Below are 24,256 nucleotides of genomic sequence, written 5' to 3' on the forward strand. Positions count from 1 at the left end.
TGTACTGTATATCCCAGCCATTGTACTGGCCATTATTATTAATCGAAGGAGATGTATGTGTGATGTCCAAGCATTAATGGTAAGGATGACCCTTATTATACTTGTGAGCGGCTCATATGAGGAGTTTCTGGGTGTTATATACAGGGGTGTCAAATTGCAATTACATTGATGTGCAGATTGCACGACCTGGCAGTCTTGAGAAATACAGTCAAACCAAAATTTATTCAGACACCTTCAACATTTCTCACATTATCAAGTTTTAGAAGTTTAGACAGATATGATAATGTTTTAAACTTGCACCTTGTACTGTGCATAAAATAATCGCAGCCTTTTCCAAATCGCGTGCGGTTTCATTTCGATTAATTGCGCAGCCCTTACACACACATTCACACAGACAGACAAGCAAGCTGAGTGCAACTGAGCCATCTTACCTTCATGCGAGTGGGGGAACCAGATCTGCGAGGCGCTGGAGTGAGGACCCCCACGATAGGAAGGAGAGGCGGGAGAAGACGGAGGTCTGGAGGGGTGTGGGGGGTGTGAGGGAGGGGAGCCGAGACTGCTGGCCAGGAACGTCCCCATGAAGGAGGCCGAGGAGTTGCCCATGAGTCCACTGCCTGTGTTAAGAGAGGAGGAGGAGCAGTTAGGTGTGTTGACTGGCATGTGAACACTGGGTTTTGGCATGATGGTGAGCAGTTGGATTCAAAGACTTTGTTTTAGCTGGTTGATAGTTCACCCGAAAATGCTCACCCCCAAAGTCATCCTAGGGTTATATGACATTCATCTTTCAGACGAATACAATCGGAGTTATATAAAAAAAATGACCTGGCTCTTTCAACCTTGATAATGGCAGTTTCTGTTTTGAAGTCCATAAAAGTGCATCCATCATAAAAGTGCTCCACACTGCTCCGGGGGGTTAATAAAGGTCTTCTGAAGCGAAGCAATGCATTTGTGTAAGAAAAATATCTATATTTAAAACTTTATAAAGTCAAATACAAACTAGCTTCCGGCCAAACGAACATACCGATTCCACTTAAATCTCAAGCGCAACTTATGCAAGTAATGCGACGTACTGCTGATATTTACGCTACGCCATGATGCACTACACTACTTCTGACATCACAAGTTGTGTAAGTTGCGCTTTAGGCACAAGTAGACTGCGTATGGACATTTGGCCGGAAGCAAGAATTTTACTTTGTAACATATTAAATATGAATATTTTTCTTACACAAACGCTTGGTTTCGCTTCAGAAGGTCATTATTAACCCCCCGGAGCAGTGTGGAGCACTTTTATGATGGACAGATGCACTTTTATGATGGATAGATGCACTTTTATGATGGATAGATGCACTTTTATCATGGACAGATGCACTTTTATCATGGACAGATGCACTTTTATCATGGACAGATGCACTTTTATCATGGACAGATGCACTTTTATCATGGACAGATGCACTTTTATGATGGATAGATGCACTTATCATGGACAGATGCACTTTTATCATGGATAGATGCACTTTTATCATGGATAGATGCACTTTTATCATGGACAGATGCACTTTTATGATGGATAGATGCACTTTTATGATGGATAGATGAACTTATCATGGACAGATGCACTTTTATCATGGATAGATGCACTTTTATCATGGATAGATGCACTTTTATCATGGACAGATGCACTTTTATCATGGATAGATGCACTTATCATGGACAGATGCACTTTTATCATGGATAGATGCACTTTTATCATGGATAGATGCACTTTTATCATGGATAGATGCACTTTTATCATGGACAGATGCACTTTTATCATGGATAGATGCACTTTTATCGTAGACAGATGCACTTTTATCATGGACAGATGCACTTTTATCATGGATAGATGCACTTTTATCATGGATAGATGCACTTTTATCATGGATAGATGCACTTTTTTCATGGACAGATGCACTTTTATCATGGACAGATGCACTTTTATCATGGATAGATGCACTTTTTTCATGGACAGATGCACTTTTATCATGGACAGATGCACTTATCATGGACAGATGCACTTTCATCATGGATAGATGCACTTTTATCATGGATAGATGCACTTTTATCATGGACAGATGCACTTTTATCATGGATAGATGCACTTTTATCATAGACAGATGCACTTTTATCATGGACAGATGCACTTTTATCATGGACAGATGCACTTTTATCATGGATAGATGCACTTTTATCATGGACAGATGCACTTTTATCATGGATAGGTGCACTTTTATCATGGATAGATGCACTTTTATCATGGATAGATGCACTTTTTTCATGGACAGATGCACTTATCATGGACAGATGCACTTTCATCATGGACAGATGCACTTTTATCATGGATAGGTGCACTTTTATGGACTTCAAAACAGAAACAGCCATTCACTGCCATTATAAAGCTGGGAAGAACCAGGACATGTTTTAATATGACTCCGATTGTATTTGTGTGAAAGAACAATGTCATATACACCTATGATGACTTGAGGGTGAGTAAATCATGGGCTAATTTAAATATTTGGGTGAACTATCCCTTTAACTAGCTCATTAACTCGTATTGTCCATACACTCTTGTATTAGTTTTGGAGCTTGCTCAGAATTTGATTATCAGCATAAAGTCCCAGCCCTGTTCCTGGAGGCACACCATCACTGCACGTTTCCAAACTCTTCCTACTCAAACACTCTTGATTCACCTCATGAGCTCACCAGCAGAGACTTCAAGACCTGAAACGGATGTGTCAGATAAGTCAGGCATCCAAAATGTACCGCTGGTGTGGCTCCAAGACCAGGGTATGTAAAAACTGTCGTGTATTCTGGCCAAGAACCACCAAATTAGACAGGAAAGGGCCATTAGTCCAACATATTCATTAACCAACAACCATTCTGATTAGTGGCACACAAATCTAAAATTGACAGGAAAGTATTGACAATTGCACTCAAAGATATCTTCACTTGTTAGAAAGAGCCTCAAACAAAAGATCCCTTTTTTGCAGCTTTCAATTTAGTAAAAGATATGTAATACGCCACAAATAGTGTGTATCTTTGAAGCTGAGACTAGTTATTGAGTAACTTTCAATGCAACAAATCTCACACAAACGTTCCTGTGTCCTAGAAGCATGTCTGGTTAGCTCAGAGGTTAGCTGTTAAAGCTAACCAGATTCATTCATTTTCCACAACCAAGAGTGGACACCACCCATCCAGCATACAACACATTCATAATCAAGTTTAGCCCTGAGACATCAAAGTCCGAGCTGGGATACGTCAAACCATCACTCGACAGATACCTCATCTCACAGATGAATGCACAGCCTCTTTTCTCTCCTTTCTTTTTCACTCTCCTGTGAATTCCCCATCCCAATTTTCCTCCCTCTTTCTCATTACCCTTTTTTTGTTGTCACTCTCACGCCCTTAGTCTTGCCCTGAACCCTGCTCTTTTTCTCTTCGTTTCAATCATCAGCCTTCTCCACTGTGGTACCTTCTCCTGTCCTGCTGTTACTTTCAACCATCTTGCAGCTGCGTTTCGACCTCAGGATTACAGCATCATTTTTGACACGCTCCAGAAAGTCTCCGTGTTTCTTTTTTTTTATCTGTGGATCCAAAGAATGTGCAAAAACACATTCTCAACCACTGATATGGAGAGTGCATTAGCATGATGATGCCCTTGCAAGCCTGAAACAGGCTAACACTTTATACAGAATTTACAGCCTTAGTAAATCAGCATTTTAACCTTTGACTCTACATCTTCAGTCTTGACATCGTAAATCCTGTAGTCTTGGCCTTAGACTGTATCACAATTACACAAGAACATTTTATGGTGACTACAAATATGTACTGAGTACTTTCTGAGCTCTCGCTGTGAACCTGTTTGTCTCCTTTCATAATAGTTGCTAGAAGTATATGAACCCGTGAATTTTCCTGTACTTAGCTAGACAAATATGAGTAATTGAATAGTCAGAACAATGCCCCTGTAACTGATGGACTGTTATTCATTATAGAGATAGAGAAAGACACACTGATTAAGCAAGGTTTTAACTGTTCTCCCAGTTGATGGTCTGATGAAGAGGTACTCATATAAATTCATCTATAGTATCAGACACATATGCTTGAGTGTGAATGACAGACACACGTCCTACTGGTCATTGTGTAAAATTATATTTCTCAGTAAATTTTTTTTTGGCAAAGCTGAGAGTACGGAGTATAGCCTATTATTCAAAGTATATTCACACACAGGACACACACACACCGCTCCCTCACCGTGGCTATTGAACAGACTGCTACATTCAGTACATGTACACGAAGAACAAAATGCTGGGTATTCTCCGAACCTACATAGGGTCCCGGTGGATGCAGGAGCCTATCAGCATCTCCCTGACCATGTCTTTGACCAGAATAATCAACAAATTGGACCAGATTTTTATTTTTTTTTTGCAAATTGTGAAAATGTATCACTCTGCAAGATAATTGTTTCATTCTAACCTTCATTCAGTGATGAAATAACGTACAATACACAACGGAAATATTGACCGCCAGTGTCAACTGCAAATATTTGCAGGCTTACTTAAACATTCATGAGTGTTTGATCTCACAAATACACCAAGTTTATGAGCTAATAATTTACTCATGGAGCCAAACCCGAAATTGAACAGGGCAAGGCTCCAAACAAAACACATGGGACAGTGCAAGTCTGATGTTACCAGACACCTCCCTCTGAGAGCATGCCATCCATGTGACCGAGCAAAACACGGCAAGCAACTGTGAACACAAGGAGAAAAACACTAATGTAACAACTTTCAAATATGCAGTTCATCCCATGACAGATAAGCATATGGGAAGCTGCAGGGAAATGGAAGTGGCCTTCTTGGGAACTGGGAGGAGGAATACTGTAATTACAAACCTTGGACAGCCACCTACTCTTATTTCTGCCCTCCACTGTATCCAACTAGACAACCAAGACATGGTGCAGATGAAAGACAGGACAGAGATGATGGGTAGAGGTGTAAACAAGTGACCAGGGGTGGCTGCCAACCAACCAAAGTGGGCGCTAGAGTGGATCTGGGGCGTGAGCGTGTTTATATAGCAGGTCATTAAAGGGAAAACCAGGGCTCTCCTCAGCTAAGCCAGCCTCGTAATGTTCTGTTTCCCCTGACCTAATAATGTTTACATCTTAGGTAATGCCAGTCTGGTGCTTCCATGAAGGCTTAAGAAAAATCAGATCATGTGCATCCTAATCTGTGCCGATCCCTTACAGCAATGGAGATTAATCCTATTATATCATTTGAAGAAAAAAAAAAAAGCATGGTTGGGCTGCCTAGATTAATGCACACATAAATACACACATCCACAAATCCTTGGGATCCACACATACACCCACAGGCATGTCGTAGCCGGCGGGGTCCTGGCACAACCTGTTGTAAACACTGGATCTCATGTGCCGCCACAGCGGATGCCATGGCATTGCCACCCGTTAACGGAGGCGGGAAGATTCATTCAGATCCCAGTCAGCTCCCAGTCGGCTCAGTGGGAGGCGTTTAATGGTGCCGTTGTCATGGGAATGGCAAGAACTAGAGAGATGAGTGAGAACAGCATGGCCTCATCCAAACCAGACGCTCTGTGGGCTGAGCCGGTCTGGGGTGTTGCTAACTTGCTGTTTCCCACTGATCTGATGAAAGTTGAGCAGTTTGTCTTCAATTGGTGGAGCGAAGCCTTCGAGGGCAATAACTGATCGCAGGCCTGTGTTAAACCCAGTAAGTAACACTTAAGACATGACATCGTCAGTTTGGACTCGCTGCTCAGATTGCTCATATTAACTATGCAATCGTCCGACATCACTGTTGAAAGCAGCCAGAGACACACACATTTCTCAAACTTGAATTGCTGCTTGTTCCTCTGTAGAGTCTAAAAAAAGTCTAGAAGTGGTTAACACAATAATTCAGCAATTCAGAGTAATTCAGGACAGCATGCCGACTTGACATCAAACAGAGCAACTGTGGCACCCACAATGATCCAAACAACTCCAAATTATGGAATAGAGGAAATTGTGTGTAAATCACTTAACCAATCCCTCCGGTAATACATGGAAGTGCCTAGTGAGAAGTAAGGGTCCTACAGAAAAAGCTGCCCTGGTTCAGTAACCACTGCATTTCCATGTAAACCACACACTACAGTCACAACCACCAGAAAAAGCATGTCGGCAGTGAGGAAAGAGTCTCATTTTTGACTTACCAAGTAAAAACATCCTGTAAGGATCACTTGAGTCCTCTGTTCTTTATCTTTTATAGAAAACAGATGTTAGATGTGGAGTTCAAGAAAGCAGAACCTCTCATAAGACTCCTTATACAATCCTCTCGTACTGACGGCTAACACGGCAATCGCTCCTTCGAACTCCCGAGCCTCAGACAGACTGGGGCGCACAACTGGCTCTCGCCCCGTGACTCAGAGAGCACTTCCTCGCTGTAAAAAAGGAGCAGGAATTTCAAATGGCTACTAAACTGGGGGAATTTCCTTATAAGAGTCAAAGCCATCTTGAAAACATTAGAAGAATTGGTAGCCAAACATTCCTATTGGTTTGTAGACAACTGGGATGGCGCTCCCGTTTCACAGCGCTGGAGGGACGTGTGGAGCGGGAAGTGGAGGGACCCTCAGGGACCAAGCTGGATGAGTGTGTATGTGTGTGTGGGTGTGTGAGACTTGGTGAGTGGGTGAGCATGTAAATTGGAGGGGGTTGGCCAGACAGCAGTTTTGACCAGCACCAAAGTGAGTCAAACTGAAGTGATTCCAGGACTCATGTGGGAAGAGGACGAAATCACTGGAAAAGAGGGGGATCAGCTGCACATGCTTCTCCGTGGGTGTTTGCAAAGGAGAAAAAGAGAGAGGGAGAGGAGAGAGAGAGAGAGAGAGAGAGAGAGAGAGAGAGAGAGAGAGAGAGAGAGAGAGAGAGAGAGAGAGAGAGAGAGAGAGAGAGAGAGAGAGAGAGAGAGAGAGAGAGAGAGAGAGAGAGAGAGGTGTATACTTAGAGAAGAGTATGATAAAGTGAAAAAGTGACAAAAACGATAAGGACGGGGAAGTGGTGTGTCTGTGTGTGTGCAGTGGCAGCCAGTGTTTGCACAGTGGCTTGGTGGTCAGCCACAAAACTCAAAATCAAAGAGGGTTACAATTATTTCTTGTCCAAGATTTCTAGTCTAATGTAAACCAAACTGACACGTAGCTCTAACCAAAATAAATGAGACTTTTTAACCTTAATTGTTTGCTTTCATTGAGCCAACAAAGATGGCAATAAATCCAACAAAACCTCAGTGAGTCAACACACGTCTCTGTGTTGAAATCTCTTCAAATAGCAAGTGTATCTGGTAAATATAAATGTACAAACATTTTGAAACATCAGGAAAGGTAAAGGCAGGTTTGACTTCAATGATGCCCAACACAACTGGTTCTTACATTCAGAGTTTTAATAAAGAAGATTCAAGAGTTATAGTGGTGGGGAAGATTTAATTGTTATGCTTGATGGTGCTTTTGCTCTCATTGTATGTAAAATAGCTCTGTAAACATTCTATCAAATGTCCCTGTTGGGTTTTTAATGGAAAAAAGAAAGTCATAGGAGTTTGTCAGAACATGAGGGTGAGTAAATGATGACACAATTTTCTTTTTTGAGGTAACTAAACTTTAAATAACGTGTCAAACTCACGCCTGGAGGGCCACTGTCCTGAAGAGTGTACATCCAACACACCTGCCTGCAAGTTTCCAGTAATCCTGAAGACTTTGATTAGCTGGTCCAGGTGTGTTTAACTACACCCCTGCTTCAGGTCTAATACGTTTTCATTTAAAAATGCATCTTTTTCTCTCTCCGTTTTGTCCTTCTGTCCACACTGACACAGCGGTTTTATTAATGAAAACGAACCTTTTTGAAAACGCTCTCCAAAGTGGATAAATTTGAAAACGCTGTTTTCGCGATGTAGTGTGGACTAAGGTATTTACAAACGATGACGGAAGTTTAGTCATGTGACGCATATTGTACCAATAGATATTCATTATACCGGAATTGTGCCTGTTATGTGCTATTCACTTTCACACTGTTGATAAAATGTTACTTTGCACACTCTTCATATCATTAGCCGCGTTTCCATTACCGTTCAAATATTGCAAATTGAAATTGCGAATTGAAAATACATTTAATGTAAACGTCAATTTCGCAAAAACTCCCATTTATCACAAAAAGTGTTTACACTCGCATGAGGTGTTTTTTCAGGCAATTCGAAAAAGAAATATTTCGCAAAACTGCACTGGAAACAGTTTTTGCGCATTTACAGTCACCTGACGTAGATGACGCGGTGTGTTTGGACAGAATACGAGACAAAGCTCTTTATTAAATTCATAATAGACAGAAGAATTACAGGAATAATGGATTCTAAACCTCAAATGAATGCCACAATCAAGACCTCAAAGCAGAAATGAGGGAGAAACACCCAGAAACACCTCATATGAGCCGCTCACAAGTATAATAAGGGTAGTCCTTTATCATTAATGCTTGGAAAACACACATACATCTCCTTCGATTAATAATAATGGCCAGTACAATGGCTGGGATTAGTACATAATCCTCCATTTTGGAATGATTTTACTGATCGCAAGAGGAAAAACTAACATAACATCGCATAACATCGATTAATGGAAACGTCGTCATTTCGCAACAGTTTTTTGTCAACATTTAGAAAAGTTTTGTGCAAATCTGTAATGGAAACGCGCCTACAGTCCTGCAAAGAAGACAGAAAATGTACTCACATTTGCTGTCCTGTGGCAAAACATGAGAGCAGTCGCGTTTTAGACCAAACATATAATGGAGACTGAGAGTGACCTGGACACATCAGTGATTGGCAAGATATAGTCATAAGTATTGCGCTATAACCTTATTTATTTTTCCGCCTCAGTGAGCTTTTGTGAGGTTTTACGCATGCATAGAAAGGTGAATTTAACGTTTAATGTTAAATTAATGTAGACGTAGCCTTAAATAACCAGGGATGGTTTGAGCTTGAAAAGCGAGGGAAGGAGGGAGACCAAACAGCCACCAGCTAAACTCGTATAAACCGAGTGTGACAGAAATGAAATCATATTAACAAACAGCTGTCAGTCTGATGAAGCCATTATTGGAGCATGTGTGTTAATACCTGCTAGGTCAGCCTCACCCTAGGGGTGTATTTGGCTTCAGACTCAAAAGTATCCATCATTTGTAAAGGTCTATTTGCTCATTGATACGGGCTCGAACCTCAGACACACAGGCTATTGGATGGATGCCTGAATGTCTCTGCAGAGGACATGTTTTATGGGAACGGTAGATAACAGGGCCGGACTGAGCAGAGCCATGGCAGCAAGTCTAGCCTCTCTCAAACAATGATAGCTTTATAGAAGAGCATGGGTTTGTGTATTGTTTGTGTACGTTGAGTCTATTTGGATCAATCCACAACTGCAGTGGCATTTCAATCTGAAACTATTTTTAAAATGAAGCGTAGTATATCCGTGACTCAGCCATAGCAAGAGGCTGAGCTGATGTTACAAGTACTTTAAAGGGGTTATCGGATGCAAAATCCACTTTTATATGGTGTTTGCATGTAAATGTGTGGACACAACCACCATACAATGAAGAAAATCCATTCACTCCTTTTTTTTTTTTATCCTCAAACAACTTTACATGAACACCCTAAAGAATCATACCAACTTGGGCCAACGGGCATCCGATGACCCCTTTAATAACATTTTATTTTAATTTTTAGTTTTCACAACAGAAGTTTTCTTGTTTCTGACCAAATTTAGCAAGTTCATTTGTATATTTACATTCTCTGCAAATATATGAAGTGTTCAGATGCAAAAGCCTCTAAATGCCATCTGAAATTGATCATTGATCTGAATGATCATTTTTATCAAGCTTGTATATTTAAGTTAAGTAATTTCACTTAAATGACAATTCATAGGTAATTTTCATTGACATTTAAGTGAAATTAATGAACTTAAATATATGAGCTTCATAAAAATGACCATTCTAGACGAAAATTTCAGATGGCACTTAGAGGCTTTTGCATCTGAACTCTTCATATATATATATATATATATATATATATATATATATATATATACATACATATATATATATATATATATGTTTTAAATTAATTTAACATTGCTTATTTATTTATTTAAGAATATGTCAAATGTACTTTATTTTATGGAAAACATAATCTTTTGTACATGTGTGTCTGTGTGAGTATTGAAAGTGGAGAGTATGAGAACATCTAAATGGAAATGATGTGGAGGGACAGGATGCTGAGTCACGCCTTGTTACCATGGTGACTAAAGTGCTCCAAATTTGGAAATTTATGGAATAGAAGATGAAGTTAATCCTGGTCGATTTTGTTCTCTCACTTTCAGAGACACACACACACACAGGGACAGTTCATCCAAAAATAACATTGTGAGTACAGAAGGTTTAAATGACTATGTGCGAATGAGACTTGAAAGCTGGATCAGAAGTCAACATTTTATGTGAATAACTTTTCGGAACATTTAGGAATATTTGCATAATAAGAAAAATCAATGCTACTGTATTAAGGGATGCACAATATAGCGGTCACCATATCGGTATCGGCCGATATATGTTCATTTTTAACGTTATCGTTATCGGCTCGATAAGACGATTTGGCCGATATATTAAAGCCGATAAATAATGGATTATTTCCTTGAGCTGAGACTCTCCAGATGCGCACTGTTCAACATGATAATTTTGAATTGCTTGAAATATGATTGGAATCACTTTGAAAAGTATATCGGCGACATAAAATTATAATGGGAACATCATTATAATTGTGTGTTTGGCACATGGATTGGGTTTATTAATGGTGAGACTTTGTTTTTTGTAATCAGGCTCTCAAAAATCAGCCTGATATAAAAATTTAGACCAATATATCGGTTATCGGCTTTCAAATATATATAGAATTATCGGTTATCGGCCTAAATTTTCATATCGGTTTATCCCTAACATTTATTATTGTAAAAGAAAAACAACTCTTTTGTTAATTATCCACTCAGTGACTATTATTTACATTCACACCTGAAAACCGCTAATTGCTAGATTAGTTTACATGCAGTGTATTCTTAACCCCCGTATACATGCGACTCTATCAGTAAGCGCCAATCTCCATACATCTCCGTTACTTTAGCTATGCCCACTTTTCAAAAACACTGTTTATGCATTCACATGATCACTTAAGCCATATTATTCTCCATCAGAAACCCAGATGTTTTTCACTGCCTTCACAACAATCCCTCAAATGGTGTACGGAAAACGACATTCGTGTTTACATGATGTCTCAGAACGCCTTAAGTGCATCCAAATATAACTAGTGTCAGTAAGTTGACGCTAATTTCATAACCGCTTTGATAGATTCAGAGAATAACTTGTAAGAACGATTCAACCTGAACCCTTTTTTGACAATCATTCTTTGATCAGACCATTTCTTACACACAGCTTGCAAAGACAACTCGACAGAAAGATGTGTTAATCTCATCACTGCTGAAAAACACTCACTCTCTATCATATGGCTTTGGAGTTGTACGGCCTACTTTTACTTTTAACTTCCCGTCCTTTTCCCTGTTAGCATGGTTGTTCTGGTAAATAACTGGTGAAGAACAAGACATACTTATGCTTGGACAAGATGACGAATAGATGATAACAGCATTTTTTGGATGAACTATCCTTTTAAGTGCAGTCTTAAACGCTAAAACGCAGCAGCCATTGGCCAGAATTATTACGGTTTCAGCCAAATACACCCAAGTCAGTTCACTCTCAGCCTCCCGAAAGCCCAACTACATACATCACCTCACAGGAGCCGCGATTCACGCCAGATTCCTGCCATTTGGCACAGAGAGGATTGGACTCCCGCTTACACACTGTTTTCTCTCCAAACACCTCATGTTGTTCTTTCATCCCACTCTCACTTTATTAAAATCCACTCTCCTCAACCAGCCACCATCCCGTCTACACTGAGCGAGGAACACCAGACTGGAAATATCCTATTATCATCAATGGAGCCGTCCACACCATTAGCACAATCTATCTCTGAAGACGTATTCGGAGGGAATTATTTCTCCTTGGGGATGTTAGATACACACGTGTTTCAGAGATGTTATTCCTGTCATCATGGATGTCTGGATTTTAATAAATGTAATTCAAATGGAGTTTGGAAAATCATTAGAGTTTAACTCTCCAGCGGCAAATTATGCTTCTATCCTCAGTAAAAATGCTGTGTGAAGTACAAAATCACAACCGGTTAGAAAGCATCTGATGTTTAATGTGCACAGCTGATGGACCAATGACATTATTCTGTGAGCAGAAAATATATAATCCCATCAAAATTATCCTAGTCAAGTCATGACTGGTAGGGCAAAAACTTATGAACATACACTATCAGTCAATTCTGACTTTAAATCAAGCAATTCTGACTTTATATCTCGTAATTCTGACTTTATATCTCGCAATTCTGACTTTATATCACGCAATTCTGACTTTATATCTCGCAATTCTGACTTTATATCTCGCAATTCTGACTTAACTCGCAATTCTGACTTTATATCAAGCAATTCTGACTTTAAATCAAGCAATTCTGACTTTATATCTCGCAATTCTGACTTTAAAATCAAGCAATTCTGACTTTATATCTCGTAATTCTGACTATATCTCGCAATTCTGACTTTATATCACGCAATTCTGACTTTATATCTCGCAATTCTGACTTTATATCTCGCAATTCTGACTTAACTCGCAATTCTGACTTTATATCAAGCAATTCTGACTTTAAATCAAGAAATTCTGACTTTATATCTCGCAATTCTGACTTTAAAATCAAGCAATTCTGACTTTATATCTCGTAATTCTGACTATATCTCGCAATTCTGACTTTATATCACGCAATTCTGACTTTATATCTCGCAATTCTGACTTTATATCTCGCAATTCTGACTTAACTCGCAATTCTGACTTTATATCAAGCAATTCTGACTTTAAATCAAGAAATTCTGACTTTATATCTTGCAATTCTGACTTTAAATCAAGAAATTCTGACTTTAAATCAAGAAATTCTGACTTTATATCTCGCAATTCTGACTTTATATCAAGCAATTCTGGCTTTATATCTCACAATTCTGACTTTATATCTCACAATTCTGACTTTATATCTCGCAATTCTGACTTTATATCTCGCAATTCTGACTTTATATCAAGCAATTCTGACTTTATATCTCGCAATTCTGACTTTGTATCAAGCAATTCTAACTTTATATCTCGCAATTCTGACTTTATATCAAGCAATTCTGACTTTATATCTCACAATTCTGACTTAACTCACAATTCTGACTTTATTTCACGCAATTCAGATTTTGAGATAAAAATCCTGAATAGGCTATGTGCACAAGCGCCGCGACGAACTTCCGCTATTGTCAGTTGTCGGCATATCAGTTTCCGGTTTACGGCCGCTTCATCGGCATCCGCTGTAAACAAACAAGATGAGTGCTGCTGTTGTACGAAATAAAGAGATACTATGTGCGTGACACATCTAAGTTTCTAAGAACTGTAGGTGGATCTTACGGCCGTTTCCCACATACTCCGTGTGCAGTGTGTGTGTGTGTGTGTGTGTGTGTGTGTGAGTGCGGTGCAGGAGCAGCACGCGCTATAGTGCTTCATATATGCGTTCGCAGCGAATAACTGATTCACGGCTGTACCACAAACACTTACTATTTTTATTTAAAATCCAGAAGTTACGCTGCAACTTTTATTTAATAAAATGTTTTTTCAGCATTGCGATTCTCTTTGTAGCCTACACAACCTACACTCTTTAATGGACGCATGCACGTTTAAACACAATTTAAACAACGTAGGGCTATTATTCCATGCATTACTTATATTAAGTTGCTCAAGCAGGTGGTCAAATATTTAACTGTAAATTGAAAAAAAAAACAGCTCTCATGCCTTTTCTTTTCCATTTAAATTTTAATAAAATAAATCTTGCATGTCACAAAGAACTTGTTTTTCCACCTCCACGAATGAGACTACAATTTATTTAATTAAAAGCATTTATGGTGAAATTACTACATTTTCATGTCAATCTTTGTTCATTTTGACCACGAAACATGCGCTGTCACTTTAATTCAGCGTTTGCAGAACAGCAGAAATATACTCGGTACGGAAACGATCTAGATAAATTTTAATTTGTCAATAAATTGTAGTAATCTCACCATAAATGCATTTAATTCTATAGGCCTACTACTATTTTTCACAGTCATCTTTTTACTTTTAGAAGACTGGGTTAAAGCAAGGTAAACTACAATTTACTTAAACAAGGCGACATAATGATCAACACTCTCATTCGTGGAGGTGGAAAAACAACTTCTTTGTGACATGCAAGATTTATTTTATTAAAATTTAAATGGAAAAGAAAAGGCATGAGAGTCGGCTGGTTTTTTTTTTTTCAATTTACAGTTAAATATTTGACCACTTGCTTGAGCAACTTAATATAAGTAATGCATGGAATAATAGCCCTACGTTGTTTAAATTGTGTTTAAACGTGCATGCGTCCATTAAAGAGTGTAGGTTGTGTAGGCTACAAAGAGAATCGCAATGCTGAAAAAACATTTTATTAAATAAAAGTTGCAGCGTAACTTCTGGATTTTAAATAAAAATAGTAAGTGTTTGTGGTACAGCCGTGAATCAGTTATTCGCTGCGAACGCATATATGAAGCACTATAGCGCGTGCTGCTCCTGCACCGCACTCACACACACACACACACACACACACTGCACACGGAGTATGTGGGAAACGGCCGTAAGATCCACCTACAGTTCTTAGAAACTTAGATGTGTCACGCACATAGTATCTCTTTATTTTGTACAACAGCAGCACTCATCTTGTTTGTTTACAGCGGATGCCGATGAAGCGGCCGTAAACCGGAAACTGATATGCCGACAACTGACAATAGCGGAAGTTCGTCGCGGCGCTTGTGCACATAGCCTATTGCAAGATGTAAACTCGCAATTGTGAGAAAAAAAGGCAGAATTATACGAATATTTTTAATGTTTTTAATATTTTTAATGCTTCCACTCACCAAGGCTGCATTTATTTGATTAAAAATACAAAAAAAATGTTTTCTATGTGAATATTGTAAAGTGTAATTTATTCCTGTGATCAAAGCTGAATTTTCAGCATCATTACTCCAGTCTTCAGTGTCACATGATCCTTCAGAAATCACTCTAATATGATGATTTGATGTTCAAAAAAACATTTATTATTATCAATGTTGAAAACATTTGTGTATTTTTTCAAGATTCTTTGATTAATAGTAAGTACAAAAGAACAGCATTTATCTGAAATATAATCTTTTGTAACATTATAAATGTCTTTACTGTAACTTTTGATCAGTTTAATTCACCCTTTTTCTTTCCCCCAAAAAAAAATTCTTACCCCAAACGTTTGATGTTTAACCGTGTTTAATGTTGCAAAAGCTTTCTATTTCAGATAAATGCTTTCTATTCATCAAAGAATCCTGAAATAAAAATGTAAAAAACTGTTTTCAACATTGATAATGATGATAAATGTTTCTTGAGCATCAAATCCTCATATTAGAGTGATATCTGAAGGATCATGTGACACTGAAGACTGGAGTAATGATGCTGAAAATTCAGCTTTGATCACAGGAATACATTACACTTTACTATATATTCACATAGAAAACAGCTGTTTAAATTTGTAATAATATTTCACAATATTACAGTTTTGTATTTTTAATCAAATAAATGCAGCCTTGGTGAGCAGAAGATACTCTTTTAAAAACATAAAAAATCTTACCGATCCAAAACCTTTGACTGGGAGTGTATCACTCAATGTTTTACCCATGCTGTGCTTAGTTAGTACTTGATGTTACTCAATACTCAGTCTCTCCTCTGTTATTCACACTGGTATACTAAAGCATATTAAATACACCGGCTCAGAAAAGATTCTAATATGGAGAAATAAAAATAGTTTTTCTTTATGCCTCTCACCTCTTTACATTATTCATCAAGACCATTTCAAATTCAGAGCGTTTCAGTGACACCAAATTTAGCTTGTGTTTCACCTCATCCACCACGTTCCCAGACTCACACACACACACACACACATATAGAGCCGCCCACAGCTGCGTCAGCCCATCTCCCTACAATCCAATCTCCACTCCTTTCCCATGATGCTTCCCATTGGCACAACAGAGAGAAAATCCGATTTCTTCCCCCACAGGGCCTGTGCAACGGTGCTGATACGGAAAAATTATTCCAGAGAGTTACTCAGACCCATAAAGCCTATTTCAGGCTCTTTGACTAATGAGACACACTCTTCCTCACTACTGGACTCAGATGGCAACATATTAAGACGCTGATGTGCATTAAATATGTTAAAAGTACAGGTACTGTAATATGCATTAAACGCTCATATAAAACAATAACACTAAAGTCCATATACTGAGACACATTTGGTGGAACAAAATATCTGGCAAGTCTCAAAATCTTGAATCTGTGCATTTGGTCTTGCATTGTAAACACAGTTTGATAGACCTTCTGTTGTCTATATGTTGCCAACATTAATAAAACAACATTATAATAAGAGATTATTTACTTCTTTGTTTGCAACAACTGCAAACTTGGTTTTGTTGCATTATCAAAATTTCACATTTTGGTAGTTTAACTGGATATTATTGCATATGCATATGCATCCTGATCAAAGTAGGGGAAGTTTACAGCAAATACAATATTTGGTCGAGATACAACTAGTTGAAAATCTGGAATCTGAAGGTGCAAAGAAATCTAAACATTGAGAAAATCGCCTTTAAAGTTGTTCATTTATGTTGGCGATTGTGCTGCATCCACTCACAAAAATACATGTTTTATATATTTACGGTAGGAAATTTACAAAATATCTTCATGGAACATGATTTCTACTTAATATCTTCATGATTTTTGGCATAAAAGAAAAATCGATAATTTTGACCCATACAATGTATTGTTGGCTATTGCCACAAATAAACCCGTGCGACTCATGACTGGTTTTGAGATCCAGGGTCACATATAGTCTCTATGCTCCACATCTGGTATTAACATTCATCCTCATGTGATCCCATCACACCTGAGATTGCTGTTTTCATCTGTAACATGCGCCTCTGTGACTTCTGATTGGATTTCAGTGTGATTTTGTTCATTTACTCAGTGTCTGCATGTTGGAAAACATAGAAATGTAAAATAGGACTGTGTAAAATGTTGCTTTCCAAGCATGAGCCATTGCTTTTCTTTTGTTTAGTCGAGCAGCTGTATTAACTTTAGACATTCTTCACATGATCAGTGTTGCATTGCATGTTGGCAAACTTCAGAAGTTGAGGTGTTTGTTTTGTGTATGATGGTTATTTATTGAGCAGCACAACACGGGTATAAAGTTTAAGACATTTGTTTTAGCGCAGTGGATTGGCAGGTAAGTAGACAGCCTTTACTGTTATATCCGGGGTGTTTTGAGCGGTTGGATTGCTTGAAACAGATGTTAATATCAAGTCTACATAAGGTGTTAGTCAAGTCAAGTCAAATTGAACTGAATTTAAGAGAAATGTAATACTCCAGCTTTAATACAAATAACTAAAATCACAGTTAGCACAGGAATCCTTAAAAACAAGGTGAAAACATTCCCAGAGCAAGGTTTTGGTTGTGTGAGGATAAGAGTGTCATACTTGGGTAAAAGTAATGGTAACTACAGCAATCCTTTGTTGAAAACCCTCATGCTCATCCTGCACAACCCCAGCTCTGGTGGACCGGGATGAAGAGTGTAAACTCCAGCCAGGCGTGTTTCTCACAGGCTCGACTTTAATCTGGATCTAGTGAGTGTAGGTGGTGTGGGTTCATCTCAGTCGGGGCTCCAAGAACACACAGATCTGAGTCTCTCTGATCCATTGTTAAGAGCTGCCATCTGTTCGAACTGAGCCGGGCTTGAGTCATCGTGTTCAATACTGAAAGAGCTCCCATATATATCCAGCCACTGATTCCACCCAGACAGGATTTCACATGACTAGTTTGGAAAAAAGCACGGGGAATTTTAACGGATCTGGTTTGTTTCGGGCCGCTGTTGCTCAATCCATTGGTTTCTCATTAATGTCATGTTTAGAGAGTCTCTGGAGAAGAGATACAGAAACTGTGTGGAAGTATCCCTCGGAAATATTAGGGACTTTCACACCGGAAGAACCTTTTCATAGTTCCCAGAACTATTGCAGAAAGTACCCGCTTGTTTTGCAGGAACTAAGGAACAATTTTAGTTGTAGGAACTCTTTTGGAGGAACTAATTTAGCTCCTACTTCAGAGTCGATGTAACCCAGCACTATAGGAACTGTATGTGACATTAGTGTTCGCGGATTAGCTGAACGCACGCGAAACACCAGGATTCGCCATCTTAAAAACGCACAGATTATAGCCTGTATATTTACTCCAGAAACTAACTCTACGAACATGTAAAACAGTGATAGATGGACCTCTCAACCTTACCGCTGAAGAGAAAATCCAACGCAACTTTGAGGAGACCAAGAGAAACATTATTATGTATTTCTGCTCATCAACCACACAGTACACGCTAATAACTTTTCTGTCTACTTTCTCTGTATAACAGTTCTATCTAATAACGTATTATACAGGACTATTAGACTGATCGTAAACTAATAAACAGAGAATGCGAGTGGCTCTGGCTGTCGTTCTCAGCGCTGACAAAATAAAAGTCACAACTACAAGCGCGGCTTACGACAGTTCAATGTTCCTACTGGCGGTGTGAACGCAACAGGAAAATGTTCCTATGGGAACCATTAGTTCTCGGGATCCACCCTGGAGGCTCGTTCCTACAACTATCCGGTGCGAAAGCCCCTTGTGACTGCGGTTTGTGGCGTAGTTGCATCATGGATCTTCTCTTGAAAAGTCTTAGATGATGGTTAGATTCAATTCTTTGTCTTTTGGCTTCAATTGGATGCAAAGATAGCAGTTGTTCTAAATACGTGTTGTGTTGTGTTGTGTTGTGTTGTGACTTGTGTGTCGAGTCTTGTCGAGTCGAGGCGAGGCGAGGCGTGTATTATTGAGTCGAGTTGTGTTGTGTTGTGTCGAGTCGAGTCGAGTCGAGTCCGGTTGGGTTTTGTTGAGTTGTGTTGTATTGAGTCGAGTTGTGTTGAGCTGAGTTGTGTCGAGTCGAGTTGTGTTGAGTTGTGTTTTATTGAGTCGAGTCGAGTCGGGTTGGGTTGAGTTGGGTTGGGTTGTGTTAAGTTGTGTTGTGTTGTATTGTATTGAGTCGAGTTGTGTTGAGTTGAGCCGAGTTGAGTTGAGCCGAGTTGGGTTGGGTTGTGTTGAGTTGTGTTGTATTGAGTCGAGTTGAGTCGAGTTGTGTTGAGCTGAGTTGTGTCAAGTCGAGTTGTGTTGAGTTGTGTTGTGTTGTATTGAGTCGAGTCGAGTCGAGTCGAGTCGGGTTGGGTTGTGTTGTATTGTATTGAGTCGAGTTGTGTTGAGCCGAGTTGAGCCGAGTTGAGTTGAGCCAAGTTGGGTTGGGTTGTATTGAGTCGAGTTGTGTTGAGTTGTGTTGTGTTGTGTTGAGTTGGGTTGTGTCGAGTTGAGTCAAGTTGAGTCGTGTTGAGTCGTGTTGTGTTGTGTGTTGAGTCGAGTCGAGTTGCTATAACTATCCGGTGCGAAAGGGGCAACTGTTACTGTTTTTCTCAACTGCCTCTCCTAAACTGAGTTTAATTGGAAAAATAACAGTAGTAGAGTAATCTCCAGATTGCATACTTATTTCTCTCAACTAAATTAGGTCCTACTTAAGAGTCGGGTCTAAACCAGCACTATAGGAACTACCAGTGACGTTAGTGTTCGCTGATTGGCCGAACGCATACAAAACACCAGCACTTTTTTAAAAAATAAAAAAGCAGATTACACAAACACAGATTATAGCATATTTATTTACAGAAAATCCAACGCAACTTTGAGGGGACCAAGTGAAACATGATTATGTGTTTCTGCTCAGCTAGCAAAACACTGGACGTCAACCGCACGGCAAACGCTAATACCTTTTTATATAGTGTCTACTTTTAGCTGCCTCTCCTATAATTGAAAAACAGACAGTAGAAGTGTAATGTCCGGATCGCATACTTATTTCTCTTCCAATAAATTGACCACATAATCCAAATGTGTGTGAGAAAAGTGCAGAGTAGTAGATTTGTGTGTGTAACTCAAGACTTTGACTACATACACTGACGCCACTCTGGAGGCTGTTAAAGTGTGCGAGTGTGTTTTAAGAGGGCTTCAAACCCACGGCCCACACATTTGCCCTCACCACATCAAAAGTCCCCCTGCCGTCAAAAACTGGGTGGTCTTTTTCAGCTGTACAGTCCATAAGCGCGAGAAAACAGGTAACCAGACGGTCGAGGCTGCCGTGCGTATGTAACTAAAGGTGGGTCAAGCTAGACTGAGTGGGTGAATCTCACATATCATGTCTGGGTCATGAGGATTTCATGTCAATTAAGCACATTTTCTTGTCCAAACCACTATATCTCATCCATGAAATCTTAAACGTCTAGGCTAAAAGTTCTAATTAGTCTCAATAAGCACCAGGGTTTTGTTGATTTATTGGTTTCTTCTACTTGTGTGTTGTACGGAAATCTCATTGATCCAAAAATCACACTTATCTGAACTTGGATACATCCAAAAGTGTCAACGTGATCCAAGACATCCCTTAAAGTCCTGATAGTTCATCAAGAAAATAAGGCGAGACACTACAGGTGAATAGGGTAACATTTTTAACTAGCAGATATCACCATGAAACTTTCCCAGTTGATTACCTACATTAAGATGAGAAAAAAAATGTATTACAAGTTTTCTGTAATTTAATGTTTAAATATGCAAATTAGGCTATATCTAATTAAATATGCGCTAATTTGCATAAAATAAAGCCAGTATTGGATAAAGACAGGTTAAATTTTTTTTTTCATTGTGTTCACATATTAGATGGGGTAGAAAAAACAGAGCGATTTATGGATATCTACTTTTGTTATCCTGTAAAGCACTGTCAATAGCCTTAAAAAAATTATTTTCACCATGTTTTTTTGGAATAAAATGTTATATAAATCAGGATAGGAATAATATATTTACAAATCCCTCTGTAAATGTCTTCATAATATAACTAGGTACAAGACTGGAGAGTTTGGTGTATATCGGTGCTACTGAAGTGGAGATTTCAGACTTGGAGTATGAGAGAAAAGTCATTTTGAGAAAAACGGGCTTTAAAGATTTATCATCAGCCAATGAGATTGCGCATTCAGCCCTTTTACTTTCACAATTGGTTGCTGATAAAAAGGAAATGACCATATTTGGATCCGACAGCATTGTACAGGAGAGAGAGAGCTTTCTAACGGTGTACGTGATGATTTACAACGCCAACTTTTGTTGAATTTATGAGAAATCTACAGACGCAAACAGACAAAGTGTAGTAAAATAAAGACCTAAATGTGTATTTCGGACTTTTTTTCACCACAAGTCTGAAAGAAGACAAATATCCAAAAATCTCAAAATTGACCAGTAAAAAAAAAACATTTGTTTTGCTGTAAAAATATAGCATACGCAAAGAAAATTATCTTTCCTTTTCCCTTTGATTTTGGGGCAACATATGATTGAGACGTGTTCTGGACCGCTTTCACAAGATTAACCTGAGCGTACAAACACACACACACAAGTCACTTTAGTGTTTATTAAACGTGAGTATCTCCAGAGAGGCTGCTGTATGGATAATGTATGATACATGAGGCGGCGCTACATAAATCGACTCCACACCACTTCCATCTTCAAGGTTGATTTACTCTTCAATGTCTTTATGTTTCCTCTTCCAACTTCGTCCATGTGTCTTTTTCCTCCACACCTCCCATTGCTCAGTTTTTTCTTCTCTCTTCATCGTTCCTTTGTCTCTTTCTCTCCGTCTCCCGTTCCTGTCCTCCCCTCTCACCTCCCTTTTCCTCCTCTTCTTATCAACCCTTTATCTTTAAGTCCTTTTCTTTCACGAATGCCTCGCTCGTTGTCTTTGGCCCAAGTCTGGCTCGTTCATCAGTTTGAGAGAGGCTGTTGTTGTTGTATCCACATAAATCAGAGTCCCAGTACGACAAAGAACTGTAACGTCCTGCTTTAGTTTGTCCTCCTACACTTCACTTGTAATAAGTTAGTCAAGGTTTCTTGCAAGGTCTGTAATACCTGGAGAGATATCCGTTCGCATTCCCATTCATCTCAATGGCGGTTGCTCAAACTGGTGCACGACCCAAAAAAGTGTGTAACCTGCATGCCTCCATCTTTGTTTGCACATGTTTGTCAATATAATGAAACACTATAATAAAATAAGAAGTTATTTCATGAGAATACATGACTTTCTGAATGTCTGCCAATGAAGAAATGGCTTTTTGGCTGGATCATTTTGTGTAGTTGCAAACCAGGCAAACCTTGAGCTTTTGGCTTGATGCAACAGACACAACCATAACTGGGTTTCCCATTATCAATTTCCACACACTCTCTCTGATCCTCACAGTGTTTCGCAGCTCAAACTGTAGAGTAAGGTTCTAGCAACAACAGGATCATTGGTTTGATTCCCAGGGAACAACATGATAATGTGTCTAGTAGGGCTGGGACGATACACCTATCACCCGATTCAATACTATATCACAATACTTGGGTGCCGATCCGATGTGTATTGCGATTCTACAAGTATTGCGGTTCGATATTGCAATGTATTGCTGTTTTTTTAACACTAGACCATGGGAAAAGTTAAATCATACACTTATACAGACTGTTCATGATGTATAAGATGAGTTATATTTACTATTATGATAGTTTTATTTCAGAAGCATCATACAGTACTACATTCTCTTGAAGAAATGATTAAAATAACAAATACATTTTTTACAAGTCACTCATCGCCACCTAGTGGTGAAACAATGTAATGGATAAATGCGTTATTTTAACCGCCACGTTTCTATCAAAAGCTGATTTACTCTATTTTGATTGCTATCGTAGACATCAGTGTTCATATTCGAACTTTAAACTTTTATCCCAGTACTTCTATGACAATTTGAACTTGTATCACAGGAATAATGATACTATGAGGTTGAAAATACTGTTTGTGAAGCGTCAGCGGCAGCGCCAACACAGCTTTGAATGTTGCGATATGATTTTGTCAAAGGTTTAATAGACAGACGGATTGAAATATTCGAGATCACAGTCTTTTAAAGATGAATCATGCAGCTCTATTGTCTTATCTCTCTCTCAGTATATGAGCAGCGCGAGGGCTTTTCAGTGCGTTCAGTCTCACGTCGCTTCAACGCGTACACTTGGGATCATTACGTCACTCATAGAAAACGACACATTTCATCCTCTGTTGGAACGAAACTGGCTAATTTCTGTCAACCTCGTCTATAAGCAAGGACGAAAATAAAGCAATTCAATTTGTAGTAATATCGATTCTGGAATTTAAAAAAATCGATTTTAAAATCATAAACAAAAACCGTGATACTCAGCCCTAGTGCCTAGTAAGTCGCTTTGGATAAATCCATAAACGTTACATTACACAGGCTGTTTTGCTACTATAGCTTAGACTGCCATATGTATGTTACCTTGTGTCCTGGTTTAGTTCACACTGTCATCATTGGACTCTTTTATTTTGTAAAGAGCAAGCAAGGAAAGTTAATGATCCTTTCTAGGCTAAGCACAGAGCAAGGATATTAAATCTTTGTTCGTAGGATGCGAGGTCGTGTTCCTTCATAAAACACACCCCGCCTCCATCTTTTCTCCTCTACCCATTGTCTTGAGATCAACTAGAGGTCAACCAGCTCACACAGCCGACTCTGAACATGAGCCGTTCATCCATGGGCCACGCCAGAGTCTGTTTAACATCTTCCCTAGCTGGGCCTTAATGGGGGATGAGCACAATTAGGAGTTTTTCCTGCAATCTTTACAAGAGCTAGAAGGTCACGAGTGCTGACAGAGGAGAACTTGTAGAGAAACATAAAGCAATGCTGCTCATAAAAGCGGCTTGAGTGCTTTTCGTTGAGCCTGTGTGGACTAAAAGGGCCAAAGAACCTGGTAGAAATGTTTTTGGCTTGCCTTGGGTTGGATAAAATGTAGAAT

The 24,256-nt window shown here is 39.0% G+C and overlaps 1 protein-coding gene across 2 annotated transcripts in view; it reads right to left on the reverse strand.

Moving 5' to 3' along the window:
• The window catches only part of bahcc1a (BAH domain and coiled-coil containing 1a), a 126,609-nt gene that overhangs the window by 61,227 nt on the left and 41,126 nt on the right, over window positions 1–24,256 (reverse strand). Inside the window, exons 1-2 of one of the 2 annotated variants that reach the window (XM_081360719.1) lie at window positions 6,256–6,392; window positions 432–614 (exon numbers count right to left, since the gene is read on the reverse strand). In XM_081360719.1, the coding sequence (XP_081216845.1) occupies window positions 432–614; window positions 6,256–6,268 (196 nt within the window). In that variant the 5' untranslated portion in view covers window positions 6,269–6,392. Of the gene's footprint in view, window positions 1–431; window positions 615–6,255; window positions 6,393–24,256 lie in introns of those variants that run through there. The other variant, XM_081360718.1, reaches the window with a different exon arrangement.

The sequence above is a fragment of the Scardinius erythrophthalmus genome (genome assembly GCF_964197995.2).
Source record: "Scardinius erythrophthalmus genome assembly, chromosome: 1".
Lineage (NCBI taxonomy): Eukaryota > Metazoa > Chordata > Actinopteri > Cypriniformes > Leuciscidae > Scardinius > Scardinius erythrophthalmus.